The sequence below is a fragment of the Pantherophis guttatus genome, chromosome 16, assembly GCF_059756535.1.
Source record: "Pantherophis guttatus breed Tessera chromosome 16, ASM5975653v1, whole genome shotgun sequence".
Classification (NCBI taxonomy): Eukaryota; Metazoa; Chordata; class Lepidosauria; order Squamata; family Colubridae; genus Pantherophis; species Pantherophis guttatus.
The window spans coordinates 18,791,879-18,816,487 of NC_142078.1; the positions used below are offsets into that span (position 1 = coordinate 18,791,879).

Here is a 24,609-nt window from a genome sequence, read left to right on the forward strand (position 1 = left end):
AAAGAAGAAGGGGACAGAAGAGAAGGAGGTGGCTGGATGGAGTCCCTGAAGCAATCGGCGTGAGCTTCAATGGACTCCAGAGGATGGTAGAGGACAGGAAGGCCTGGAGGAACGTTATCCATTGGGTCGCGATGGGTCGGACACGACCCATCGCGACTAACAACAACAACTGAGTTGAAGCAATGGATCCAATTCTGCGCTCACCAGAAGGTTCACGGTCAAGGAAAAAGTTGACCAAGGGTTAAATTCTGGACAGACATTCTTCATTCTACTAGCTTGACTTTGAGAGGAGTTTTCATAGTTTTGGAGGTCCACCTTCGTTGGACTCCAGATCTACAAGGACAATAATCATTGACCACGGGAATGGATTTTCCACACTCTAGTCTTCAATACTAGAAAAAAAAAATCTAATTTTGCCCCAAATTTGGGTTGAATACCAGCTGCTCCTTGCAACATCTAAAGAAGTTTCTTCCAGACTCACATTTATGACGGTTGTAGCATCCTGCAATCCCCTTTTGTGGCCTTCTGACAAGTCAAGTCAAGTCAGATTCACTTAACAACTAATTAGTTGTTACTAATTTAACAACTGCCGTGATTTGCTTAACGACTATGGCAAAAAAGGTCATAAAATGGGGCAAGACTCGTTTAACAAGTGTCTCACTTAACAACATGGGTTTTGGGTTAATTGTGGTCGTAAGTTGAGGACTACCTGTATAAAGTGGTATCATAACTTCTCGTGATCTTGATGCTATCCCTTTGTTGATTATTAGCGAGATGACTTTTAACAACATGACCTTTCGTTACCCCAACTTAAACTGTTGATTTATCTTCACTAATATTGTTGTTTTTGGTTGGGTTAGGCTCACACCAAAGTCAACATCTGCTTTGCCTTCTCACATGATGCGAGATTGACCCAATGGGGTTTATTTATTAAACCATGCAGGGGTGAAATCCAGCAGGTTATGACAGGTTCTGGAGAACCGGTAGCGGAAATTTTGAGTAGTTCGGAAAACAGGCAAATGCCACCTCTGGCTGGCCCCAGAGTGGAGTGGGAATGGAGATTTCGCAACATCCTTCCCCAGGAGCGAGGAGGGAATGGGGATTTTGCAGTATCCTTCCCCTGCCACGCCCACCAAGCCACGCCCACAGAACCAGTAGGGAAAATTTTTGAATTTCACCCCTGAAACCATGGTTAAGGCAACCCTGGGGCAGGAAAATATGATGGGACTGGAGAAGATCCCCAGATATTTCTCCAAGCCATCTCTGGTCCTCTTACCTTAGGGTTCTCCAAAATACCACCTTCATAGCTTCGGAGGACGAAGATCCAAGCAGAAAGAAGAAGAAGGGAAAAAAAAAGACCAACATATAATTGAGTCATTAGCATAACGAGAAAACTTGATGGTGGGAGTGGGGCAGGCCATCCTCAGCTGGGAAAGTCTCAATGACAGCTAACTCTCCCACCAATAGGTTAAACCTGGGGCCTCAATCCTACAGGTGTCCTCCCTGCCCCTCACCTGATATGCATAAGGTTTTCGTCCATACTCCAAGGATTAGATGGTGTAACCGGAACTGGAATTCCATGGTCCTGAAACGACACGGAGAGATTTAATGAAATTGAATGAAAAGAAGGACTAGGGTTGACATGATGGCGGTCTTGCAATATTTGAGGACTGCCACAAAAAAGAGGAGGGGTCAACCTATTGGAAGTACCTGAAGGGAGAAAAAGAAGAGAGGAGGAGGAGAAGGAGAAGGAGAAGGAGAAATAATAGAAGGAGAAGAAGAAATAATAGAAGGAGAAGAAGAAGAAGGAGAAGGAGAAGGAGAAGGAGAAGGAGAAGGAGAAGGAGAAGAAGAAGAAGAAGAAGAAGAAGAAGAAGAAGAAGAAGAAGAAGAAGAAGAAGAAGAAGAAGAAGATCATCTACCTGTACTTTTGGTTCCATCTCTGCCTGCTTCCTTCAAGCGCATGCATTTGGCGATCCTTTCCACACCCACCTTGTCCTCTCTTCCCCTTCCTTCCTCTCCCCCCCTCCCTCATATAGAGACAGTCATAAACCCAAGATCTCTTACAAGGTCACTCCACCAGTCAATTAGCTGGAGATGTTTCTCCAAGTGAAATGGTCTGTGAAAAAAAAAAAGAACTAAGCACCGGGCAGAGAAATTAGCAGGAGCAGCAGCAGCAATAACAACGACAGGCTAAGCTTGTCAAGCAAGGGAAACAGCAGGACGTTTCTCCAAGAGATGCTCAGCTGGGATTTGCTAAAGGAAAGCCAAGCGCTTCAAGTGTTTCGTCCAGATTTCATTTTCGGGTTGACCCCGTTCAAGCTGTCGTAGGATATACTCCCACTTGGGAAAAATCTCCTTCCTTGAAGGTACTGTTGTGGGTTGGTTTGACTGTGTCCTTTTGTCACAGTAGGCTAGTTGGCACACACCGGGGAGCCATCCACGCTCCGTGGTGCCCTGAAGGGGAGGAGATACTAGTCCCACCGCCAAGTTGCTCTTCTTTTCGTTGCTACTTTAGCTTTGAAGAGCTTATTAGTCAACTAAACTTCTTCTTTGTTTTCTCCTGAATGGGCTACCCTGAGCTACGCAGGCAGGTGGACTGGGGAGGCCAACCCGCCCTCTTATGGGGACCCCCACCACTTCCCTGGGCCCACCCTAGAGACTACATGTACACTTGGCAAACTCCGTTGGAAACACACTACAAGTTTCTTCTGGTTTGCAGAAGGAGGCGTCCTTCTCGCTTGGGTGTATCTCAACCCGGACCACTTGAAGGTGGGTGGACATCAATTCCCAGAATCCCCCATCCAGCCTATTTTAAGATGGCTGAACTTCAACTCCCAGAATCCCCCAGCCAGCCTGTTTTAAGATGGCTGAACTTCAACTCCCAGAATCCCCCAGCCAGCCTGTTTTAAGAGGGGGGCACTTCAACTCCCAGAATCCCCCAGCCAGCCTGCTTTACAAGGTGTGGACTCTCAGAATTCCCAGCATGCCATTTTCAAGTTGCCCATGATTGAGACATTCTTACTGATATGATTAGGGATGGCAGCTGCAGAATTCTCACGCCAATCACGAGGATAATCTGTATAAAATTGGCAGGAAATGTTTATGACTAAGTCAACAGGCAATGATGAAAGCATATTAATTGCAAGAAACAAACCAGCAGAGGAAGGGGAGGAGGAGGAGGAGGAGGAGGAGGAGGAGGAGGAGGAGGAGGAGGAGGAGGAGAAGGGGAGGAGGAGGAGGAGAAGGAGAAGGAGAAGAGGAAGGGGAAGAGGAGGAGGAGAAGGAGGAGGAGAAGGAGAAGGAGGAGGAGGAGAAGAGGAGGAAGAGGAAGAGGAGGAGGAGGAGGAGGAGGAGGAGGAGGAGGAGAAGAAGAAGAAGAGGAAGAAGAAGAAGAAGAAGGAGGAGGAGGAGGAGGAGGAGGAGGAGGAGGAGGAGGAGGAGGAGGAGAAGAAGAAGAAGAAGAAGAAGAAGAAGAAGAAGAAGAAGAAGAAGAAGAAGAAGAAGAAGAAGAAGAAGAAGAAGAAGAAGAAGAAGCATCCACATTCAAGATGTTTTCCTGCTTCCTAGGCCATTGGAGAAAATAAAGTAAGAAAAATAAAATAACACAATACAATACAATAGAATACAATGGGGTGGGAAAATGTGCATCTGGAGTCCAGTTGGCTCCGATCCTTGAGAGAACAATTCTGCTTGCAACTGTTTGTGAGTTGCAAAATCCCTGCAACATTCTCAGGTGCTCCTTAGAATCTAGGAACAATATTTGGCCACTGAATGGAGGGGCGAACGTGTGTTTCGTCCATTCAGTGGTCCCTCTCTCACACTCCCTCCCTCCCTCCCTCTCACACAAACACAAGCATTGAAAAGTCCCCCAAAAGTCCTTTTAATTGCTTTACTCCTTCCTTAAAGCCTTTTTCAGCAAAGACAGGGAGAACCAGGAATAAAAGGGGGGGTGGGGGAAGGAAAGAAAGAAAGAAAGAAAACCTGACCACGCTCAGTTTTCCATATAATACGCGCCCTAATTAAAAACACGCGTACACCCCTGTCTTAACAACTCGCCTACTTGACAATTTGTTTGGCAACATATGGGGGACTCTTGTAAATTTCCCCCTTGAGGCAATAAATAACAGATGGCAGGAAAAATAAATGGGGGGGGGGAGAGAAAGAAACCAGCATCCTTGAAATACACGTGTTTTTCAAGTTCACAGTGGATGGATGGACATGTTTGCAAATGTTTTGCAAATACAAAATAAATAAATAAAAAGCAAAAAAAAAGGCTGTCTTTTTGGTGTTTTGTTTTGTTTTCCTCCTGCACCCAGCTTTCAATTTCGGGACCTTGGAAATCATTTACTCTGTTTTAGATAGCAAGGGGGGGGGGGAAATATAGATAGAAAGATAGAAAGAGACATGGGACTTCAAGCAATTTTCTGGTTTGTACACAAAACGGTTCTTTTCTTTTTGATTGATTGAACACAGTTGTCAAACGTTCGTGGAGAAGAAAAGGGCCCCTGGGGAGGGAGTGATGCAGAAGTCCTCATCTGTTTTATTGTGACTTGTCCTGGAGAGGAGGAGGAGGAAGGAGGGAAGGAAGGAGAGGAGAGGAGAGGAGAGGAGGAGGAAAGGAAAAATGGAAGGGAGGGAGGGAGGAAGGAAGGAAGAGAAAGAAGGAAAGGGAGGAGGAGGAAAAGAAGGGAGGGAGGGAGGAAAAAAGGGAGGAAGGGAGGAAGAGAAGGAAAGGAAGGGAGGAAGGAAGGAAGGGAAGGAAGGGGAGGAGGAAAGGAAGGGTGGAAGGGAGGGAGGGAAGGAAGGAAAGGGAGGAGGAGGAAAGAAAGGGTGGAAGGCAGGGAGAGAGAAAGAAAGGGAGGGAGGAAGGGAGGAAGAGAAGGAAAGGGAGGAGGAGAAGGAAAGGGAGGAGGAGGAAAAGAAGGGAGGGAGGGAGGAAAAAGGGAGGAAGGGAGGAAGAGAAGGAAAGGGAGGGAAGAAGGAAGGAAGGGGAGGAACGGGAGGAGGAAAGGAAGGGTGGAAGGAAGGAAGAGAAGGAAGAAAAGGGTGGAGGAGGAAAAGAAGGGAGGGAGGGAGAGAGGGAGGAAGGAAGGAAGGAAGAAGAGGTGCCAATGTAACTTTGAACAATCGCTAAATGGCCAGTCGTAAGTCAAGGACTACTTGGAAAGCCAACCATCAAATGCAAAGAACAATTCTAGGAAACAGTTACGATGCCGGGACAAAGGCCGTGATGGCTACCAGCTTGTGGTCTACGAAGAATGGGTGGAACCAGAAAGCATGGGGGGGGGGGAAACAAAGAAAGGATTACAATTCTGGTACCTTGGCATATTCCATGAGGTCACTCCGTCCTCGGAAGCGGGTATAAAACTCGGGCATTCTCCAGGGCGCAATGATCTGCAGATACCATGGAAATAAAGTTTGTTATGGCACTGACCGAAAACCAGTTTGGTGCAGCGGAGAAGGCCGCTGCACCAAACTGGAAGGAAGGACGGAGAGGTGGAGGAAAGGAAAAATGGAAGGAAGGAAGGAAGGAAGGAAGGAAGGAAGGAAGGAAGGAAGGAAGGAAGGAAACTAGACATACCCAGTTCCTGCAACTGTTCTTTATATAACCATATAGGAAGGAAGGAAGGAAGGAAGGAAGGAAGGAAGGAAGGAAGGAAGGAAGGAAGGAAGGAAGGAAACTAGACATACCCAGTTCCTGCAACTGTTCTTTATATAACCATATAGGAAGAAGGAAGGAAGGAAGGAAGGAAGGAAGATGGAAGGAAGGAAGGAAGGAAGGAAGGAAGGAAGGAAGGAAGGAAACTAGACATACCCAGTTCCTGCAACTGTTCTTTATATAACCATATAGGAAGTAAGGAAGGAAGGAAGGAAGGAAGGAAGGAAGGAAGGAAGGAAGGAAGGAAGGAAACTAGACATACCCAGTTCCTGCAACTGTTCTTTATATAACCATATAGGAAGAAGGAAGGAAGGAAGGAAGGAAGGAAGGAAGATGGAAGGAAGGAAGGAAGGAAGGAAGGAAGGAAGGAAACTAGACATACCCAGTTCCTGCAACTGTTCTTTATATAACCATATAGGAAGAAGGAAGGAAGGAAGGAAGGAAGGAAGATGGAAGGAAGGAAGGAAGGAAGGAAGGAAGGAAGGAAGGAAGGAAGGAAACTAGACATACCCAGTTCCTGCAACTGTTCTTTATATAACCATATAGGAAGGAAGGAAGGAAGGAAGGAAGGAAGGAAGGAAGGAAGGAAGGAAGGAAGGAAGGAAGGAAACTAGACATACCCAGTTCCTGCAACTGTTCTTTATATAACCATATAGGAAGGAAGGAAGGAAGGAAGGAAGGAAGGAAGGAAGGAAGGAAGGAAGGAAGGAAGGAAGGAAGCTGAAGGGAGGGAGGGAGGGAGGGAGGAAGGATTGAAAGATGGTGAAGTCAGGCAAAGAAGGAGGGAGGGAGGGAGGAGGGAGGGAGGGGGGATTGAAAGTGTAGATTGTCGTGACTTTGTTTTATTCGGATGTATTAATTATAGTATTATTATGAATTAGTCCTAGAAAACTGATGAACTCCAGGGTAATAGATTCAGAGATATTCCTTATCTGGTTCCTCAAAAACCTTCAACAATGGCAGAGCTTCTTAATGCAGTGGAAAAATGCTTATTTTTTTTTTTTTTAAATTTAGAGACTGGGCCACTCTTTGTCCGGAATGAAATAGGGTCTCCTGCTCGAGAAGGGGGTCAGACTACAAGACCTCCACGGTCCCTTCCGACTCTATCATTCTCTGTTCAGAGGTGGATCTGCCTTAAAAGTAGTCCTGGCTGAACTGTCCAGCGCAGTCAAACACAGGAAATGCTTTTGTGACATTTTGAAGGAGGTCATAAAATGCTCTCCGATCCTTTTGGATGTCGTAAAATGTTTTATAAAAATTTGTCAAAGGGTCAATTCCTCCGGTCCCAAAGATTTTTGGGTGCATTCTGTAAGTTAGTCCATTTGAAGTACCTTAGCTCCAAAAGTTTGGCCCTACCGCTGCACCGGTTAAAGGTCCCAGACATGACAATTTTAGGAATACATGGCGTAATTAATTCGTATTGATATTATGTTTCTTCATATGTTTTGCCTTGTTCTACATAATCTTCCTAAATTTCAGTGATCGGAGTTGGACCGAAGCTCATAAAAACACTTGCAAAAATTCCCAATGGAGGATAAAACCTCATCCAGTTCCATCCAAGGAATTAAAAATAATTCGATTTGAATCCATTTTTTTTTTAAATAGCAACCACTAGCTAACAAATGATCAAAAGGACATCCTAACCTTTTGCTAAGTCACTGTGATGTTTTAATTGACACTTTATAGGTCAATTAAAGTCGGAGCGTTTTAGTTACCACTGAATTTTTGCCCTGGGCAGGATGAAAATAAATAAATAAATAAATAATCCCACTTTGCAAAAGGTTTTGGAATCACCTTTGTTTGGAGAGATTAAAGTGGAGATTTAAAAGACCCGGTGGTGCCTTCTGGATTTGAAATGCTCCCTGCTTAATTCCAAACACCGATTCCAGAAAAAGGGAGAATAAACTTTTAAATTTGAGTACATGGGTGGGGCGTATAACCTGAAATCCCGGGACTGGTTGCAGCTGCCTCAAAGCTGCCAGTCGGATGGGGAGGTTTGGTGAGTGGGACCGAAGAGGACTGAAACAACATTGTGTGTTGTTGCGTAGCACAAAACAACGAGCCTTACCTGGATCTGAGGGGAGAGCGCGTAGTAGGTGAGCTCAAACCGAATCTGATCGTTGCCCTAAAAAAAAAAAAAAGGAAGGAAGAAGAGGATAAAAAGGATTCAACTAACGGAAACGTCGGTTTGCGATCGCTTTCGTTGGGGAACCTCTCCGCCGTTTTTATTTTTCCCTCGCTGGGATCACCTGGTTGCCTCCCATCCAACCGATACAGGAAGTCCTCAATTTACAACCGTTCGTTGACAACAGGGATGAGGGGGGGGAAAAAAAGAGGAACGGACAACCTGATTCCTCGTAGTTACGGCTGTCGCCGGGGTGAGGCGATCAGGATTTGGGTCCTTGGCAACCGGCAGGGGGATTCAGGATTATCTATGTGTGTTCTATATTTTAACCATGTTCAGCCACATTTTAGGAAGAGTCGGGTTCTAATCCTACCTGATAAGGAAACTCTGAGGTGGCCTTGGGGATCCCTTTGAAATTGGCACACAGCTCCGGATTTGCGGGGGAGGGGGTGTTCAGATGGGGGAGGGAAGGCAGGGTTTATCAGTCCAGACAGGCTGAAAAATATTCCCGATAGAAACTAGCAACAGATCCTCAGGCATTCTGAAGTGGAATCCTAGAAGTGCAAGGGACCTTAGAGGTCTTCTAGCTCAACCCCCTGCTCGAGCGGGAGACCATATACTGTCCTGATCAATTTCCAATTTGGAAATTGTGGAACACCCACAACTTCTGGTGGCAAGCTGTTCCACTGATTAATTGTCCTTGCTGTTAGGAAGTTTCTCCTTAGTTCTAGGTTGCTTCTCTCTCCTTTGTTAGTTTCCATCTGTTGCTTCTTGTCTTGGTGCTTTGGTGCTTTGACCCCCCTCTTCTTTTTAGGAGCCCCTCAAATATTGGAAGATGCTATCCTGTCTCCCCTGGTCCTTCTCTTCACTAGACTAGCCAGGCCCAGTTCCTGCAACCGTTCCTCGTATATTTGCGCCTCCAGTCCCCTAATCATCTTGGTTGCTCTTCTCTGCACTCTTTCTAGAGTCTCAACATCTTTTTTGAACAGTGATGACCAGAAGTAGATGCCGGTTTAACAAACAATCTTTCTTGAGATTCATGTGACCGTTGAGAGCAACCGAGATGATCGTGGTTTGCAGGAGCCAAAAAAAAAGAGGCAGCGACAGAAGACTCTGGAGCCAACATCTAACCCAACTTCCTTCTCCCATCTGCTTCTCAGTCATGGAGCCTCACACAGATGTTGCCCGGAGCATTTAAGAAATTGGCAGTGCGGATCAGGGACCAGGAAGCTTTGGGGCTCGGATTACAGGGAGGGGGGTGATTGCCTCTCAACCCATTTGCCTGCAAGCCAAGCTTACTCGAATGGGAAGATGTTTCAAAGGGCTTGTAGCTTTCTGAAGCTACAGAAGCCGAGAGAACATTTCATAGAAGGCAAAAGGCAAAAGTATTTTAGTACGTTTTAAGGCCACGTCGAGCAGAGTTGTTAGGTGGGTTAGGCTGAGAGGGAGAGACTGGTCCAAAGTCACCCAGCCAGTTTTCATTCCTAAGGCTGGACTAGAACTCACCGTCTCCTGGTGATTGGCCCAAAGTCATTCAGCCACCTTTCATGCCTAAGGCAGGACTAGAACTCACCGTCTCCTGGTGATCGGCCCAAAGTCACCCAGCTGGTTTTCATGCCTAAGGCTGGACTAGAACTCACCGTCTCCTGGTGATTGGCCCAAAGTCACCCAGTCGGCTTTCATGCCTAAGGCTGGACTAGAACTCACCGTCTCCTGGTGATTGGCCCAAAGTCACCCAGTCAGCTTTCATGCCTAAGGCTAGACTAGAACTCACTGTCTCCTAGTGATTGGCCCAAAGTTACCCACCTGGCTTTCATGCCTAAAGTGGGACTAGAACTCCACATCTCTTGCTATCAATTCAGGGCGTTGGGGTAAAAAAATAAAAATCTTGTACCAAACTCCTGCCAGAGTTCCCAAACCTCACATTGCAACCGTACAGGAACAAAATCAGCCCTCCCACCTCCTCTTTTCTTTTGAGAAAGCCTGATTCTGCAATCTTTCTCTGCCCTTTCTGAGCTATTTCCATTCTGCTCAAGCAGCACAATTTTGAATGATGAAGCCCAGCAAAAGGAATCGTGATAAAAGTAAGTCTTTGCTGCCCTCTTGTGGGAAAATGTGTGCCATGCACTTTTTAAAAAAAACACTACAAGCCTGTGTAAATTTACAAACAGGTTTGTTTTTAATTAGAGTTTTAGAATAAGATTAAAAAAAAATCAAGGGAAAAAGAATACTAAAAAAAAAAAGAAAATAGAAAAAGAAATAATATATGACTTCTGCCTGTCACTCCATTGAGTAATTGCCAGGCATCAAGAGAACTTAAATATTTGTTGCTAATCAGGAATTTGTCCCTTCTCTGTCTCCTTCCTTCCTTCCTTCCTTCCTTCCTTCCTTCCTTCCTTCCTTCCTTCCTTCCTTCCTTCCTTCCCTCCCCTCTCCTCTCCTCCCCTCCCTTTCCCTTTGTGTCTCCTTCCTTCCTTCCTTCCTTCCTTCCTTCCTTCCTTCCTTCCTTCTTCTCTTCTTCCCTTCCTTCCTTCCCTCCCCTCTCCTCCCCTCCCTTTCCCTTTGTGTCTCCTTCCTTCCTTCCTTCCTTCCTTCCTTCCTTCCTTCCTTCCTTCCTTCCTTCCTTCCTTCCTTTCCTTCCTAAGCAATTCAACCCTGTGCAATTTAGCTTGTCAGCTACTCTAGGAAAATCCTGTCTAGCTAAAACTCAGTTTAGCTAATTTTTAACAAGCGCTGTCCAGATACGCGCAGTCTTATTTTTCTTTGAATTGTTCAGAATTACTCAGAGGGACAAAATCCAACAAGATGACTTCCGAAGAAAGACCTTGGCTAAGTTTGCTCAAGCCGTAAAATCGAATTTGTGCCTCATGCAAATTTTGGTCCTTGCTTCCTAGAGACATAGATAGACCTTCTCCCCTCAGTCCAGATTCCAGCATGGTTGTGTCATGAATGTCACCGAAGTAAAGTCCACTGAGAAGATTAACAGGGGAGCAGTTTAAAACATCACCAATAAAGGAGAATATTTTGCAGCGCAGGGTTGAAATGAGGAGTGCTGGGAGTTCTCTGAGCTTGGTGGTTTTCTTGCAGACGTTTCGTGACCCCACTAGGTAACTTCATCAGTGCTAGACCTCACATTCCTCCTCCTCCTCCTCCTTCTCCTTCTCCCACAAACCCCACTCCCTTCTAGCACTGATGATGTTACCTAGTTTGGGTCATGAAACGTTTGCAAGAAAACAACCAAGCTCAGAGATCACCAAGGACCCCACAATCTCCTTCTCCTTCTCCTCCTTCTCTTTCTCCTTCTCCTTCTCCTTCTCCTTCTCCTTCTCCTTCTCCTTCTCCTTCTCCTTCTCCTTCTCCTTCTCCTTCTCCTTCTCCTTCTCCTTCTCCTTCTCCTTCTCCTTCTCCTTCTCCTTCTCCTTCTCCTTCTCCTTCTCCTTCTCCTTCTCCTTCTCCTTCTCCTTCTCCTTCTCCTTCTCCTTCTCCTTCTCCTTCTCCTTCTCCTTCTCCTTCTCCTTCTCCTCCTCCTCCTTCTCCTCCTTCTCCTCCTCCTTCTCCTTTTCCTCCTCCTCCTTCTCCTCCTCCTTCTCCTTTTCCTCCTCCTCCTTCCCCTTCTCCCACAAACCCCACTCCCTTCTAGCACTGATGATGTTACCTAGTTTGGGTCATGAAACATTTGCAAGAAAATAACCAAGCTCAGAAATCACCAAGGACCCCACAATCTCCTTCTCCTTCTTCTCCTTCTCCTCCTCCTTCTCCTCCTCCTTCTCCTTTTCCTCCTTCTTCTCCTTCTCCTTCTTCTCCTCCTTCTCCTCCTTCTCCTCCTTCTCCTTTTCCTCCTTCTTCTCCTTCTCCTCCTCCTCCTCCTTCTCCTTCTTCTCCTCCTCCTCCTTCTCCTTCTCCTCCTCCTTCTCCTTTTCCTCCTTCTTCTTCTTCTCCTTCTTCTCCTCCTTCTCCTCCTTCTCCTTTTCCTCCTTCTTCTCCTTCTCCTCCTCCTCCTCCTTCTCCTTCTTCTCCTCCTCCTCCTTCTCCTTCTCCTCCTCCTTCTCCTTTTCCTCCTTCTTCTTCTTCTCCTCCTCCTCCTCCTTCTCCTCCTTCTCCTCCTCCTCCTCCTCCTCCTTACACCCCACTCCCTTCTAGCACTGACAATGTTTGGGTCATGAAATGACTGCAAGAAATCAGCCAAGCTCAGAGAGCACCAAGGAGCCCTCATGAAAACATCATGCTGGCTCACCCCACCTTGCCTGTAGCTCCATGAGAAACGAATTGGGCCTCCTCTCTCAAGGCGATTTCCATCTGCTTCTGGGCGATGCATGGCCGGGCCAAAGACGTGCCCAGAAGATAGCGGTCCTCATAGAGAGCCCCAGCTTGGACCGCTGGCCAAATAAACTCTTCTACAAATTCTCTGCGCAGGTCCTCAATGTAAACCTAAAATTCAGAGGATACGATGGAGATGAAAAGTATTATAAATAAAATAAATAAAACATGGGGGGTGGGGGAAAAACCCACAACTTCTGGAAGAAGGATTGGTGTCCATGTATGCTTTAATGAGCCATTATTCTTTCAGCAAACTCTGATTAAGCCAACTGAGGCCAAGGGTAGCAGGCAAAATTAATCACTCACCTTCTTGGCACCCAAAGAAAGAGCTTTCATTCTCGCCTTTTCGAAGTCTTCCTCTTGTCCAATGTTGGCCTGGGAAATATTTAAAGGGGGGAAAAAATAGGAAATAACTTCTAGATTAAGGAAATCTGCTTTTTTGTGTGTTTTTAAGGGGAGTAAAATACATACTAGTCGTTCCAGACTCTAGGGGGCAGTGCTCATCTCCGTTTCAAAGCCGAAGAGCCAGCGCTGTCCGAAAACGTCTCCGTGGTCATGTGGCCGGCATGACTCAATGCCAAAGGCGCACGGAACGCTGTTCCCTTCCCACCAAAGGTGGTCCCTATTTTTCTACTTGCATTTTTTAACATGCTTTTGAACTGCTAGTTGGCAGAAGCTGGGACAAGTCACGGGAGCTCACCCCGTTATACGGCACTAAGGGATTCGAACTGCTGAACTGCCGACCTTTCGATCGACTAGCTCAGCATCTTAGCCACTGAGCTACCACGTCCCTTTTAAGGGGAAAAGGGCACCAAATCCTTAATTGTATAAAGGGGTCTCATTATTTCTAATTTGGGAGGGTATCTTAGAATATCTTGGAAAAGGGGGCTGCTAAATTTTGGAAGGACAGCAGAGCCGTTTCCCATCTCTGAGGGGTAAAAATTAAGGGAAGAGATTAAGGGAAGGAGAAGAGCAAAGAGGAAGGGAAGGGGAGAGCGAGGAAGAGCGAGAGAAAGAAGGAAGAAGTAAAAAGAGGGAGGGAAGGAAGGAATGGAAATGGGAGGGAGGGAGGGAGGGAGGAAGAAAGGAAGGAAGGGAGATGGGAGAGAGGAAGGAAGGAAGGAAGGAAGGAAGGAAGGAAGGAAGGAAGGAAGGAAGGAGTAAAGGGAGATGCCTGGCTCTTCCTATAAGCCTCCCCATTCTAGCTTTCTCTGTAGTTCCTAAGGGGAAAATACTGGCTTCCCTGGAAGGACACCCAGAGGCCATCTAGCCCCACTCTTTCCTAAGATGCCAATCCGCGGGGCTTCCTCTGAAGCCATTTCCCAGCTGAGGGAGGCTGCTTGAGGGCCTCCAGCTCAGCCGTTTAAACAATATTGCTGCAAGGGAGGAAGTGGCCATATTTGTCCTTCAGTGGCAATAAAAATAACTCCAAATAACAAATAAGGGGGAAAATAAGTCCAAAGGGGTAAAGTTCTCCGCTAACTAAAGCAGGACTCATCATAAGACAGTCTGAACTTTGTCTTGATAAATAAGGTGATGGGGTTTTTTTTTTTGATGATTTTTTCATTCTTGAAATTCTTTTGAAACTTTGTGGCTTGCAACTTCTTTTAATCACGGATATTTATTCTCAGGTCCTGGATCTCTGTGTGTGTTCATTTGAAGGGCCCCAAGTCTTTACAATGAAATTTATATTTAATTAAAGACTACTTTCGCTCCCCCGGGGACCCAGCAGCCGGATTGGATATCAAATCCCATCATCCTCAGCCCTGCTGCTAGCTAGTTAGGGGCCAACTGAAAGGCAAGGCTGAAATTGAGATTCCTCCTTCCTTCCGGTTTGTGGCTGATGGTTCTCCTCTTAACCGAGGCAAGACTGACACCGGTTGAATTTCTACCTGGGGTCCCTTGCAACTTTCACAATCAAGCCATTGCCGTGTCTCTTAAACTTGGCAACTTTAAGATGGGTGGACTTCAACTCCCAGAATGCCCCATCCAGCATGCTGGGAAATTTGGAAGTTGAAGTCCATTCATCTTAAAGCCTACTAACCAGGGAGTTCTGGGAGTTGAAGTCTACCGTCTTAAAGCTTGCTATCTGGGGGATTTTGGGAGTTGAAGTCCACCCATCTTAAAGCCTGCTAACCAGGGAATTCTGGGAGTGGAAGTCCACCCATCTTAACGCCTGCTGGGTGGGGAATTCTGGGAGCGGAAGTCCACCTCTCTTAAGTTGCCAAGTTTGAATAATATTGATTTGAAGTCCTTGAAAAGTTCTCTCACCAGGTAAGCGATGACATCATAACCTTGTTCTTTCAGCCAAACCAGGATGCAGGACGTATCCAGACCACCACTGTACGCCAGAACCACAAGGCCTTTGGCCTGAGACATTGAGTCTATAATAATCATAATAATACTTTATTGAGCTTATATGTCACCCGAAGGACAATTCAAGAAAAAAAAAACAAAAACCATGAGATTAACAGGCAGAGTCTGGATATCTTCAGAAGACCCCAAACCCAACTGCTTTTTTTTTTCCAGGCTAAAAAAAAGAGTTGATAGAACTGGATTTGCTTAACGACCTTGCGATTCACTTAACAACCAATTGGCTTAGCAATGGAAATTCTGGTTCCAATTATGGACATAAATCAAGGACAGCCTGTATTCACAGAATAACTTCTCCAGGCATTTTGAATGCTCATGAAGCAGCTGTAACAGTCGTCTCAGAAAGACGGGAGGACCAAATATTGGCACTAATGTAGGTCTTGAGCCCGCGGAACTCATCACCACAAGATTCCACATGAGCATGATGGTCCTGGCTCAGACTTCACTCCCAGCCTCAGGAATGGGCTCCCTCCTTCTAATACAACTTCCAGAACCCCTCATCCTTGCTGGGACTGATGGGAGTTGTAATTCATCAACCCGTGTACTCTGTATAATCTCCAGCCCCACACCCCAAATGCTGTTAATCTGCAAATACAGGTAATCCTCTCCTTACGACCACAACTGAGCCCAATATTTCCATTCCTAAGGGAGAGAGTTGTTAAGTGAATTTTCCCCCAATTTTAACAGGATAACAGAGTTGGAAGGGACCTTAGAGGTCTTCTAGTCCAACCCCTTGCAATTACTGCAGGTTCGAATCTTACCAGGCTCAAGGTTGACTCAGCCTTCCATCCTTTCTAAGGTAGGTAAATTGAGGACCCAGTTTGTGGGGGCAATAAGCTGACTTTGTATAAATATACAAAAGGATGAAGGCTATTGCTTAACGCATTGTAAGCCGCCCTGAGTCTCCGGAGAAGGGCGGCATATAAATCAAAATTATAAATAAATAAATAAATAAAAACAGGAGACTCTATACCTTTCTGGACAAGTGGCTGTCCGGTCTCTTCTTTAAAAAAAACTCCAGTGATGGAGCACCCACAATTTCTAGAGGCAAGGCATTCCACTGATTAATTTTTCTCACTGTTAGGAAATTTCTCCTTAATTCTAGGTTGTCTCTCTCCTTGATAAATTTCCATCCGTTGCTTCTTCTCCTGCCTTCAGGTGCTTCAACTGATTAGATAGAATCGATTGAAGAGATGGATTCTATTATACAGCCTGACCCAATTTAGGGAAAACCAGTTGCGTTATTTTTTCCATAGAGGTTTTTTCAATAAAAGGATGTCCAGCTTGGCACAGAGCAGAGCTGGCAGATCTGGGGCCCCGTTGGCACCATCCAAAATAAAGATTTGTCCACTGGCTCCGTTAAACAACCCCAGTTTGTACTTTCAGTTCCCCTTGTACAAAAGAGCAATTTCTTTATTTATTCCCGCTGCGTATATCCCGTTTAAAACTCAGGGCACAGAGAATTTTCGGCTTTTCCTTTTGTTCTGCCCGTTTCGATCTCTTTCAAATCCCCAGAAAACTTTTATTTCAACAGGTGCAGAAAAGGAGAAAAGCGAAAGGAAGGAAAAGGGAGAAGTAAGCCCGTAGGAAATAAAAAAAGTGGAAGAGAAAACAAATTGAAACTCAAAAGAGGGGAAACATTAGGAAGTGAGGAAGAGCAAAGAGAAAGAAAGAAAGAAAGAAAGAAAGAAAGAAAGAAAGAAAGAAAGAAAGAAAGAAAGAAAGGAAGGAAGGAAGGAAGGAAGGAAGGAAGGAAGAAAAATTGAAAAAGAGGAACAAATCTACGAAGAAATGGCTTCTGATATTCTTCACAATTATATTTCAATCTCTCTTTCTAAAGTTACGTCAGAATATTCTTCTTTTTCTAATCTATTTTATCTCAAAAAAGATATAAAGAGTCAGTTTCTGACCTTCCTTTCATTCATCATGCACACATTTATATTTTATTTTCTCTCTATTTATAGTGTGGCTTCCTCCTTCTCATCCTCTCCTCTTTTTAATCGTCAAACCCGCCCCCCTCCCCCTAAATCAGACGTTCCTTCTTTCTCCCCAATCCTCTTTAAAACTCTTCCAAACTTCTTTAGAAGTTTTGTTTTTTGCAACTCTTCAAAACTTCGTTAAAAGTTTCCCCCCCACACACCACTTTCTTGCAGTGTCACTTACCTGCAAAGACAAAAAAAAAAATTCAGCTGCAGATTAAAGTCAGGGGTCTCCCCACCAAATCTCGGTGCTTCGAGCCATCTCAGAATATATACCCCTCCCCAATTATCTAAGGAGGAGGAGCCAGGACGGGCACAGTCCAACCTCAGCAAGCACCCCTTTCTCTTGTCTTTTAGTCACCATCCTGGCTGGGTGGTTTGAGTTATTCAAACCTTGCCAATAGTTTTGGGCCAGTTGAATCACTGCCAAGGGAGGGGGGGGAAAACACCTCTGCCCTAGTTATTATTTTAATTCTTGCACCATCGGACACAGCAGCCAGGTAGGGAGAAGAATTTGGCAGGCCTCTTGACGGATCTACTACTCGTGACCCGCCAGAGAGAGATAAGGTCTCATTGCAACAGACCGGTCACCTGCCTGAGTGGAAAAGATAATGAGCATATTGGACATTCTCTCTTTTTTTCCAGACCTGTCAGACCTCGGTCCAGGTTTTTCTGCTGGAATTTGGCACCGTCAGGTCATAACTGGAATAAGGTAAAGGTTCCCCTCGCACACACGTGCTGGTCGTTCCCGACTCTAGGGGGCGGTGCTCATCTCCGTTTCAAAGCCGAAGAACCAGACGTCTCCGTGGTCGTGTGGCCGGCATGACTCAACCCCAAAGGCGCACGGAACGCTGTTCCCTTCCCACCAAAGGTGGTCCCTATTTTTCTACTTGCATTTTTTTTTAACGTGCTTTCGAACTGCTAGGTTGGCAGAAGCTGGGACAAGGAGCGGGAGCTCACCCCGTTACGCGGCACCAGGGATTCGAACCTTTCAATCGACAAGCTCAATGTCTTAGCTGCCTGAGCCGCCGCGAATACTTGATGCTTAAATAAACTTATTATTTATTTATTATTTCAATAAACTTATTGATGCTTAAATTGATGCTTAAATAAATCGAGCTATTTATTTACCGTTTGGGTCTGGAGGCTGAGTGTACGATGAACAATTGAGGGAACTGGGTACGGCTAGTCTAATGAAAAGAAGGACGAAGGGAGACATGATAACTGTCTTCCAATATTTGAGGGGCTGCCCCAGAGGAGGACAACCTATTCTCCAAAGGACCAGAAGGCAGGACAAGAAGCAACGGATGTAAACTCATCAAGGAAAGAAGCAACTTAGAACTAAGGAGAAATTTGCTGACAGTGACAACAATTAACCAGTGGAACAACTTGCCACCAGAAGTTGTGGGTGCTCCATCACTGGAGGTTTTCAAGAAGAGATTGGGCAGCCATTTGTCTGTATAAGGTTGGACTAGAAGACCTCCAAGGTCCCTTTTAACTTTGTGATTCTGTCTTCTTCCGTCTTTTTGTCTTCCCTGTTTTGAAAAGCTTCCATCCCCAGGGTCTGTTCTGGACCCCGTAGTCGTTGACTTGCAACCACAATTGAATGTCATCCTTTGCTAAAGGGTGCCGTCACTAAGCATATCATCGTGGCGGAACGGTACCCAATTTTACAACAATTTTGAGTCCGGTTGTTAAGCAAAATCACTGCAATTGTTCAATGAATTGTGCAGTTTTTAAGGGAAATTCAGCTTTCCTCATGGATCTGGCTTGTCAGAAGCTGGCTGGGAAGTGGCAAATCGACATTCACGTGATCCCAAGATTAATCGTGGTCAATGCAAGCTGGTTGCCGAGTGCCCAAACAGTAATTCTGGGACCTCGGTGTGTTTGTGTGTGATAGTCATAAGGACAGGTCATAAGTCAATTTTTTTCAGCTCCGTCGTATGTTTGAAAGGTCATTAAAGGAACTGTTGAAACTTCAGGATTACCTATCAGCTGTAAAAGCTTTAATCAGCATAGGGAAAAGACATCAAATAGACAAGTATATATATATATATATGGAAATGGACATTTGATTTCAAATCAATATCAGGATCTGTTATCAATGCGTTCAATACAGTCCCCAATTTTCCTGATTAAATCTCCAATACACAAAGTAGCCAATGGGTGCAATAGAATTCAATATTTTCTCAATGGACGGGTGAAATATCCAAGTGACACACCAGGGGGCAGTATGGTTCAATACATTTCCCCGTTCTCCACTTTTAATCTGTTAGTCGCTATGTCAGCCACTGGAGGGCAGCATCTGGTATGTCCCAGAGCAGTGTTTCTCAATCTTAGCCACTTTAAGAAGTATGGAGTTCAACTCCCAGAATTCCTAGCTGGGGAATTCAAGGGGGGGTGGGGAATTGAAGTCCACACATCTTAAAACATGTCCGAATGGGCAATTTTGGGAGTTGAAGTCCACATGCCTTCCACATGCTGGGGAATTCTGGGAATTGAAGTCTTGAAATCTGATGGCTGGGGAATTCTGGGAGTTGAAGTTGCCAAGTTGGGAAAGGCTGCCCTAGAATTGCACTACCTTGATCTATTTTACCCATGGGCCCTGCAATTGCATGTCAGTCAACAGGTGGCATCATTTCCTAAATTATTAAAAACTTTCCCTAGTTTACTCAGAGAGATGCAGTACCCAGATGAGCCACGAGGGGGCAGCATGTGCTTGATGTATTTGCTATATATGTCCAACAGGGGCATTCCATTATTGTTAGTGTTTAGAGTGTTTAGAGAAATGAATTGAAGCTTTTTAAAGGTATTTTTTTACTTTCACTTTCGTTTTAGACCAAAAAAAAAAAAGAAGAAGACGACGACACCTTAACGTCCACCTTGTTTAACAACGGGGACGTTCCAATCCGAATCGTAAATCAAGAACTCGAATCGTAAATAAAGAACTCGGTTTAAATCATCATGGCGTTATTATTAAAGATAGCCCATTATTTTCTTTAAAATAAAAAATAAAAAAATTAGAAATGCCTCCCAGCCCTTGACTATTGAAAAGGGTCCAAGTTCTCTTTTGTCCAAAAAAAGAGAGAAAAGAAATAAGAAATAATCTTCCTTTTTTTTCCTTTTTTTTTTTTTAATATGCAGGCAATGGAAGTTTGTGAGATCGGAGTTCGGAGCATTGAAGCTCTTTAAAAGCAAGGCAAGGATGCAATGACTTCCCAACCCTCCCGCCCCACATCCAAAGTGAAGCCTCACACAACAGTTGTGATGGACAAAACAACAACGACAACAAAAAAGACACACAAAAAAAAGGGAGGGGGCGGAATTTAACCCCCTTCCGACTTCAGCCAGGCTGCCAAGTGTGCGTGATTACAGATTCAGGGCTTAAATTTCTCCCGCAAAAGAGGGGAAAAAAAGACCCCACCCCATTTTCGGTGTTTGATGATCCTTCGGGCGACAAGTCCGTTATGAAAGCGTCAAATAAATAAGGCAGCGGTCTGCAAAAAGAGAAATACACATACATACACACACACACACAAAGAGGCAAATCATATCCAAAGGAGATGGGAGGGGGTTTTTTTGTGCATCACTCGGAACATTAAAAAGGGGCTTTGTACATGCAGACTTGGGAGTGGGGGGCAGGCGATCCCGAGCGATGCAAATTGCAGCAAATCCAGATGATATGGAGAAAAATGAGTTTTTCAAACAGATTTTGATTCACAATTTTTTGTTTTGCTTTTTGCCCTCCCCCTGTACTCCCACCCACACCCCGCCTGCTTTTCCAGTCTGACTTAATCAGTAGCCTCTCCAGTCCCTTCCATCCCTCCGCCCCACCCCACCCGCTGCCCCCCAGGGAAGAAATATGAAATCTCAAGTTCATTCCAGACAAAACGCAAAAGGGGGACAATGTATGCCAGAACTGTCTCCATCCCATAAAGGATTCCCACCCTCTGCCCTTCCTTTGTCTGTCTCTCTTTTTTAAAAAATAATAATAATAAAATAATGATGGTAATCAAAGCAGTCGCTCGGCCGATATGGGACGATTCCAAGCAGAAAAAGGGGGTTTTGAGGCTGAGGTCGGACTTGGAAGACGCCCCTTGCTTGCGAGTAACGGAAGAGTAACGTCAGACAAAGGTCTCGTTGGGGGAGGCAGCTTGATGTCACTGGAAGAAGGACTTCTCGATGCGTCTGGAAAGAAGAGAAGAGAAGAGAAGAGAAGGGAAGAGAAGAGAAGAGAAGAGAAGGGAAGGGAAGGGAAGGGAAGGGAAGGGAAGGGAAGGGAAGGGAAGGGAAGGGAAGGGAAGGGAAGGGAAAAGAAAAGAAAAGAAAAGAAAAGAAGAAAAAAAAAGAAAAGAAAAGAAAAATGAAAAGCCTGAAGCTTCCTGATGGACATTACGATTTTATATATTTATAGAACTCATGTCCTGCTTTTAGTGTCTTTTTTAGAAATGTGTTATTAGTCTTTTAGTTGCCTGGTTTGAGATGGCGCGGCCATAAAAATTGAATGCATGAATGAATGAACCAGGGAGGGAAGGCGAAGGAAGCGAACAAGCGAAGGAAGGCTGTATAAAAGGAAGGGAGGGAGGAAGAGAGGAAGGGAGGGTGGGAAAGAGGGAGGGAGGGAAAGAAGGAAGAGAATGAGAGGAGGGAGAGAAGGGAGGGAGGAGAAGGGGAATGGGAGGGAGGAAAGGAAGGAAATATAAAATGAATGAATGAATGAATGAGGGAGGGAGAGAGGGAGCGAAGGAAGGGAGGGAGGAAGGAGAAGGGGAATGGGAGGGAGGAAAGGAAGGAAATATAAAATGAATGAATGAATGAATGAATGAATGAATGAATGAATGAATGAATGAATGAATGAATGAAGCAATCTAAGTTAGAATCCAATCTGGAAGGAAACATTGAATCCATCCCTGCCAGACACAAACAATTATTTATTCCCCTTATCGTTTTAATACATACAGTATTTGCTGGGTTTTTTTTTCCTCCTCTTGTTGTTATCTTGTTCTACTGCAATGTATTGTATTGCAAAATGCAGGGTATTTTGGTCTTTGCCCACACCGTTAAATTAACTACTTAAGGGGTGGTTTGAATGGGGTTCTACGTTTGGGCATGTATTCAGATTCGTAGTGTGTTCCATTGTTGTCAACAAAACACAATAGTTGCTGTGACAGTGACAATACTGTTGTTGCTGGGAGCTGCCACATAAATGAGACAGAAGTCAAGTCAAGTCAAATAATAAAAACTATGGTTCTCCTAAGTCTCATGAGGTTTTTTCTTTTCCAGATATATATTTTTAGCGGGAGGGGAGGTCACTTTTTCTTATGTAAATAGAAAGCTGAGATTGGAGACTTGGGTGCTCACCAAAGCCTAGACTGGGGGAACTATACCAGTCCGTCGTAAAGGGAAAGAGCCTGAACGATGGAAGGATCGGCTTTCGAACCTTCCTGGAACTCCTGCAGCGTTAATTTCCCATCAGCGTTCTGGAAGAAAAGGAGAACCAGATGTTAGGAGAAGGCAGGGTGCTCTCGTAAGAGTTGGGAGGGGTCCCAAGAGGTCATCTGGTCCATTCCCCTTTCTTGGTGCTGAGTTAAGGAGGTAGCTCAGTCATTGGGTCGTGCGACCATGGACTCAAAAGAACAGTCAACACCCAGGAACTAAATCTCTTGTGTGTGTTAATATTATTATATTTCTCTCTCTCTCTCTCTCATCTATCTATCTATCTATCTATCTATCTATCTATCTATCTATCTATCTACATCTATAGTTAATATTATTATATTTCTCTCTCTCTCTCTCTCTATTTATATCTATCTATCTATCTCTATCTCTATCTGTCTGTCTGTCTATCTATCTCATGTCTCTATCTTTCTATCTATATCTATAGTTAATATTATTATATTTCTCTCTCTCTCCCTCTCTTTCTCTCTCCTATCTGTCTCTCTCTATCTGTCTGTCTATCTATCTATCTATCTATCTATCTATCTATCTATCTATCTCATCTCTCTCTCTTTCTCTCCATACATAACATAGACAGACAGACAGACATATTTGATCAACTCAAGGCAGAAAACATACTTAATATACTTCTGCATCCTACTTTCCAAACACCAACAACCCTGTGAGGTGGGTTAAGCAGAGAATGAGTGACTGGCCCAAAGTCACCCGGCCATTTTTCCTGCCAAAGGGAGGACTAGAACTCACAGCCTCCTGCTTTCTAGGTCAGCAGCTGAGGGTTTTTCAACCTTGGAAACTTTTAACTCAGTTGGCCTTCCACTCTCCCTTAGGAAGAGGGCTGCGAAGGAAGCGAAATGGGAGACCCCTTGGTCACCTTCTGCTGGTAGCCAAAGAAGCTGGAGAAGAAAACTCACTTTGTCCATCATGGCAAAAATCCGGTCCACCCTCTTCTCCGGTGTGTTCTCCTCTTCCGGCAGCTCCACCGTGTTACCCTGGTCAAAGAAAGCGAAGATGACACAGCCTTGGAGACACACAGCCTGTCGTTTCCATACGATCCCACGAACTCTGGCGGACTCAATAAAGCCCATGAAGCAGCAGTGAAATCTTATGTGAGTCTGCTACCGAGTGTGCCTGAGACGCTAAAAAAGGAACATTTTGAAGCCTTCCGAGTTTGCAAAGGTAAGTAGAACAGTGAGGGGTGGGGGAATCCGCTGTGCCACCTGATTTTGATTAGCTAGAAAGCAAGAAATCCAATGATTCTAGCAAATATAAATCGTGCGTCACAGCTGATTGTCGCCCAGCTGATCGTCGGAAATACCGATTCGCCTGAACTGGTAGCATTTTTTACGACCAGTTCTCCCAAACCGGTCTGAACCAGTAGCATTTCACCCCTGGTACGAAGTTACTAAAGCACTTACCCAAAGAAAACCAGATCGGGGGCGCTTGGCATGGCCCATAATTGAAGGAGCTAATTTGGGGTTCAGGACATTACAGAAACTCAACTTCATTATCTGGGCAATCTTCTCGCCGAACCCATCCATTTCTTTCCCAGGATGCCATGCTGGCTCTCCGTTGTCCGCCATTCTTCTCAAGACTCTGTTGAACTCTGCCCCAACTTCAGGGAGCCCCTGATTTACAGCCAACTACTGACTGTTCGAAGTCGCTTTTTTCAGCACGTTCCAATGGTGACAAACCATGGTTTCTATACTCACCACCATCTGGTAAATAGCATCTACTATATCCAGCATCTCATTTCTTGTGATGTAGCCATCATTATCCAGGTCATACAGTTTAAAGGCCCCTGAAACGCAGCGGGGAAAAAAAGAAAAGAAAGAAAGTTTGCAAAGAAAGTGATACAGCTTTAGGAACCGAGACTCGGTCAGAAAAGGCTCTAAGGCCAAAATCTCTTCCACAATTTCTCGGTGTCAAACTTAAGGCCCGTGTGTCGGATCCAGCCCAGAATTAGCAAAGGACCAGCCCACGGTGCCTCTGGAAGCCAAAATGGGTGCCCCGTGTCTCATTTTTTGGCCGACAAATTGCTGCAAGAGGCCATCCAGACCGAAAACGGAGTGTGGGGGCAGCGAGCAACCTCCTCTGTGCCCCATTTAGGCCGGGAAAGTGCTGCAGGAGGTGTCCGTCCCATCTCCCCACACGCACACGGCCAGGCCATGGAGGAGAACTACAATGCTGATCTGGCCCCCGAAGAAATCCAGTTTGACACCCCTGATATAGAATATCAGAGTTGGAAGGGACCTTGGAGGTCTTCTAGTCCAACCCCCTGCTCAGGCAGGAGATCCTACATCATTCTGGACAAATGTTTGTCTAACCAGGAGACGAAGAAATAAATAAATAGTCAGGGAAGAAACTCTCCACTTGCTTACATCGCAGTTTTTCATCCAGGGTTCCTCGGGACGTGACTGAAAGGGCCTGGATGAATTCGGAAAACTCGATTCTTCCATCCTTGGAGAAGAGAAAAGGAAAGAGCCGACATTGAGAAAAAGCTTGGGGGAAAAGCTGTTTAAAGTGCAATTACAGTTGACCCTCTATTTATGACCATTCGTTTAGGGATGGTTGGGAGTTACGACGGCACAGAAACGAGGAACTCGGTTCTTGCAGTTTAGGGACCAGGACAGTAAATCAGTCCTTGTGGTTACGACCAACACAGCGTCCTCACAGTTCTGTGATCGTAATTTAGATAT

General features: G+C 45.1%; 2 protein-coding genes across 4 annotated transcripts in view; both read right to left on the reverse strand.

Annotated features, from left to right (window-relative positions):
- Positions 1-17,028, reverse strand: part of ASS1 (argininosuccinate synthase 1) — a 49,502-nt gene extending 32,474 nt beyond the window's left edge. The window contains exons 1-8 of one of the 2 annotated variants that reach the window (XM_034436082.3): positions 16,641-17,028; positions 14,376-14,488; positions 12,411-12,479; positions 12,027-12,215; positions 7,731-7,787; positions 5,323-5,397; positions 1,515-1,585; positions 1,277-1,307 (exon numbers count right to left, since the gene is read on the reverse strand). In XM_034436082.3, the coding sequence (XP_034291973.2) occupies positions 1,277-1,307; positions 1,515-1,585; positions 5,323-5,397; positions 7,731-7,787; positions 12,027-12,215; positions 12,411-12,479; positions 14,376-14,483 (600 nt within the window). In that variant the 5' untranslated portion in view covers positions 14,484-14,488; positions 16,641-17,028. Of the gene's footprint in view, positions 1-1,276; positions 1,308-1,514; positions 1,586-5,322; positions 5,398-7,730; positions 7,788-12,026; positions 12,216-12,410; positions 12,480-14,375; positions 14,489-15,450; positions 15,501-16,640 lie in introns of those variants that run through there. The other variant, XM_087879587.1, reaches the window with a different exon arrangement.
- A 1,412-nt stretch (positions 17,029-18,440) lies between these two features.
- NCS1 (neuronal calcium sensor 1) overlaps positions 18,441-24,609 on the reverse strand; it is a 29,018-nt gene continuing 22,849 nt past the window's right edge. Inside the window, exons 5-9 of one of the 2 annotated variants that reach the window (XM_034436086.3) lie at positions 24,292-24,370; positions 23,623-23,711; positions 22,825-22,902; positions 21,818-21,936; positions 18,441-21,018 (exon numbers count right to left, since the gene is read on the reverse strand). In XM_034436086.3, the coding sequence (XP_034291977.1) occupies positions 21,838-21,936; positions 22,825-22,902; positions 23,623-23,711; positions 24,292-24,370 (345 nt within the window). In that variant the 3' untranslated portion in view covers positions 18,441-21,018; positions 21,818-21,837. The remainder of the gene's footprint in view (positions 21,019-21,817; positions 21,937-22,824; positions 22,903-23,622; positions 23,712-24,291; positions 24,371-24,609) is intronic. The other variant, XM_034436085.3, reaches the window with a different exon arrangement.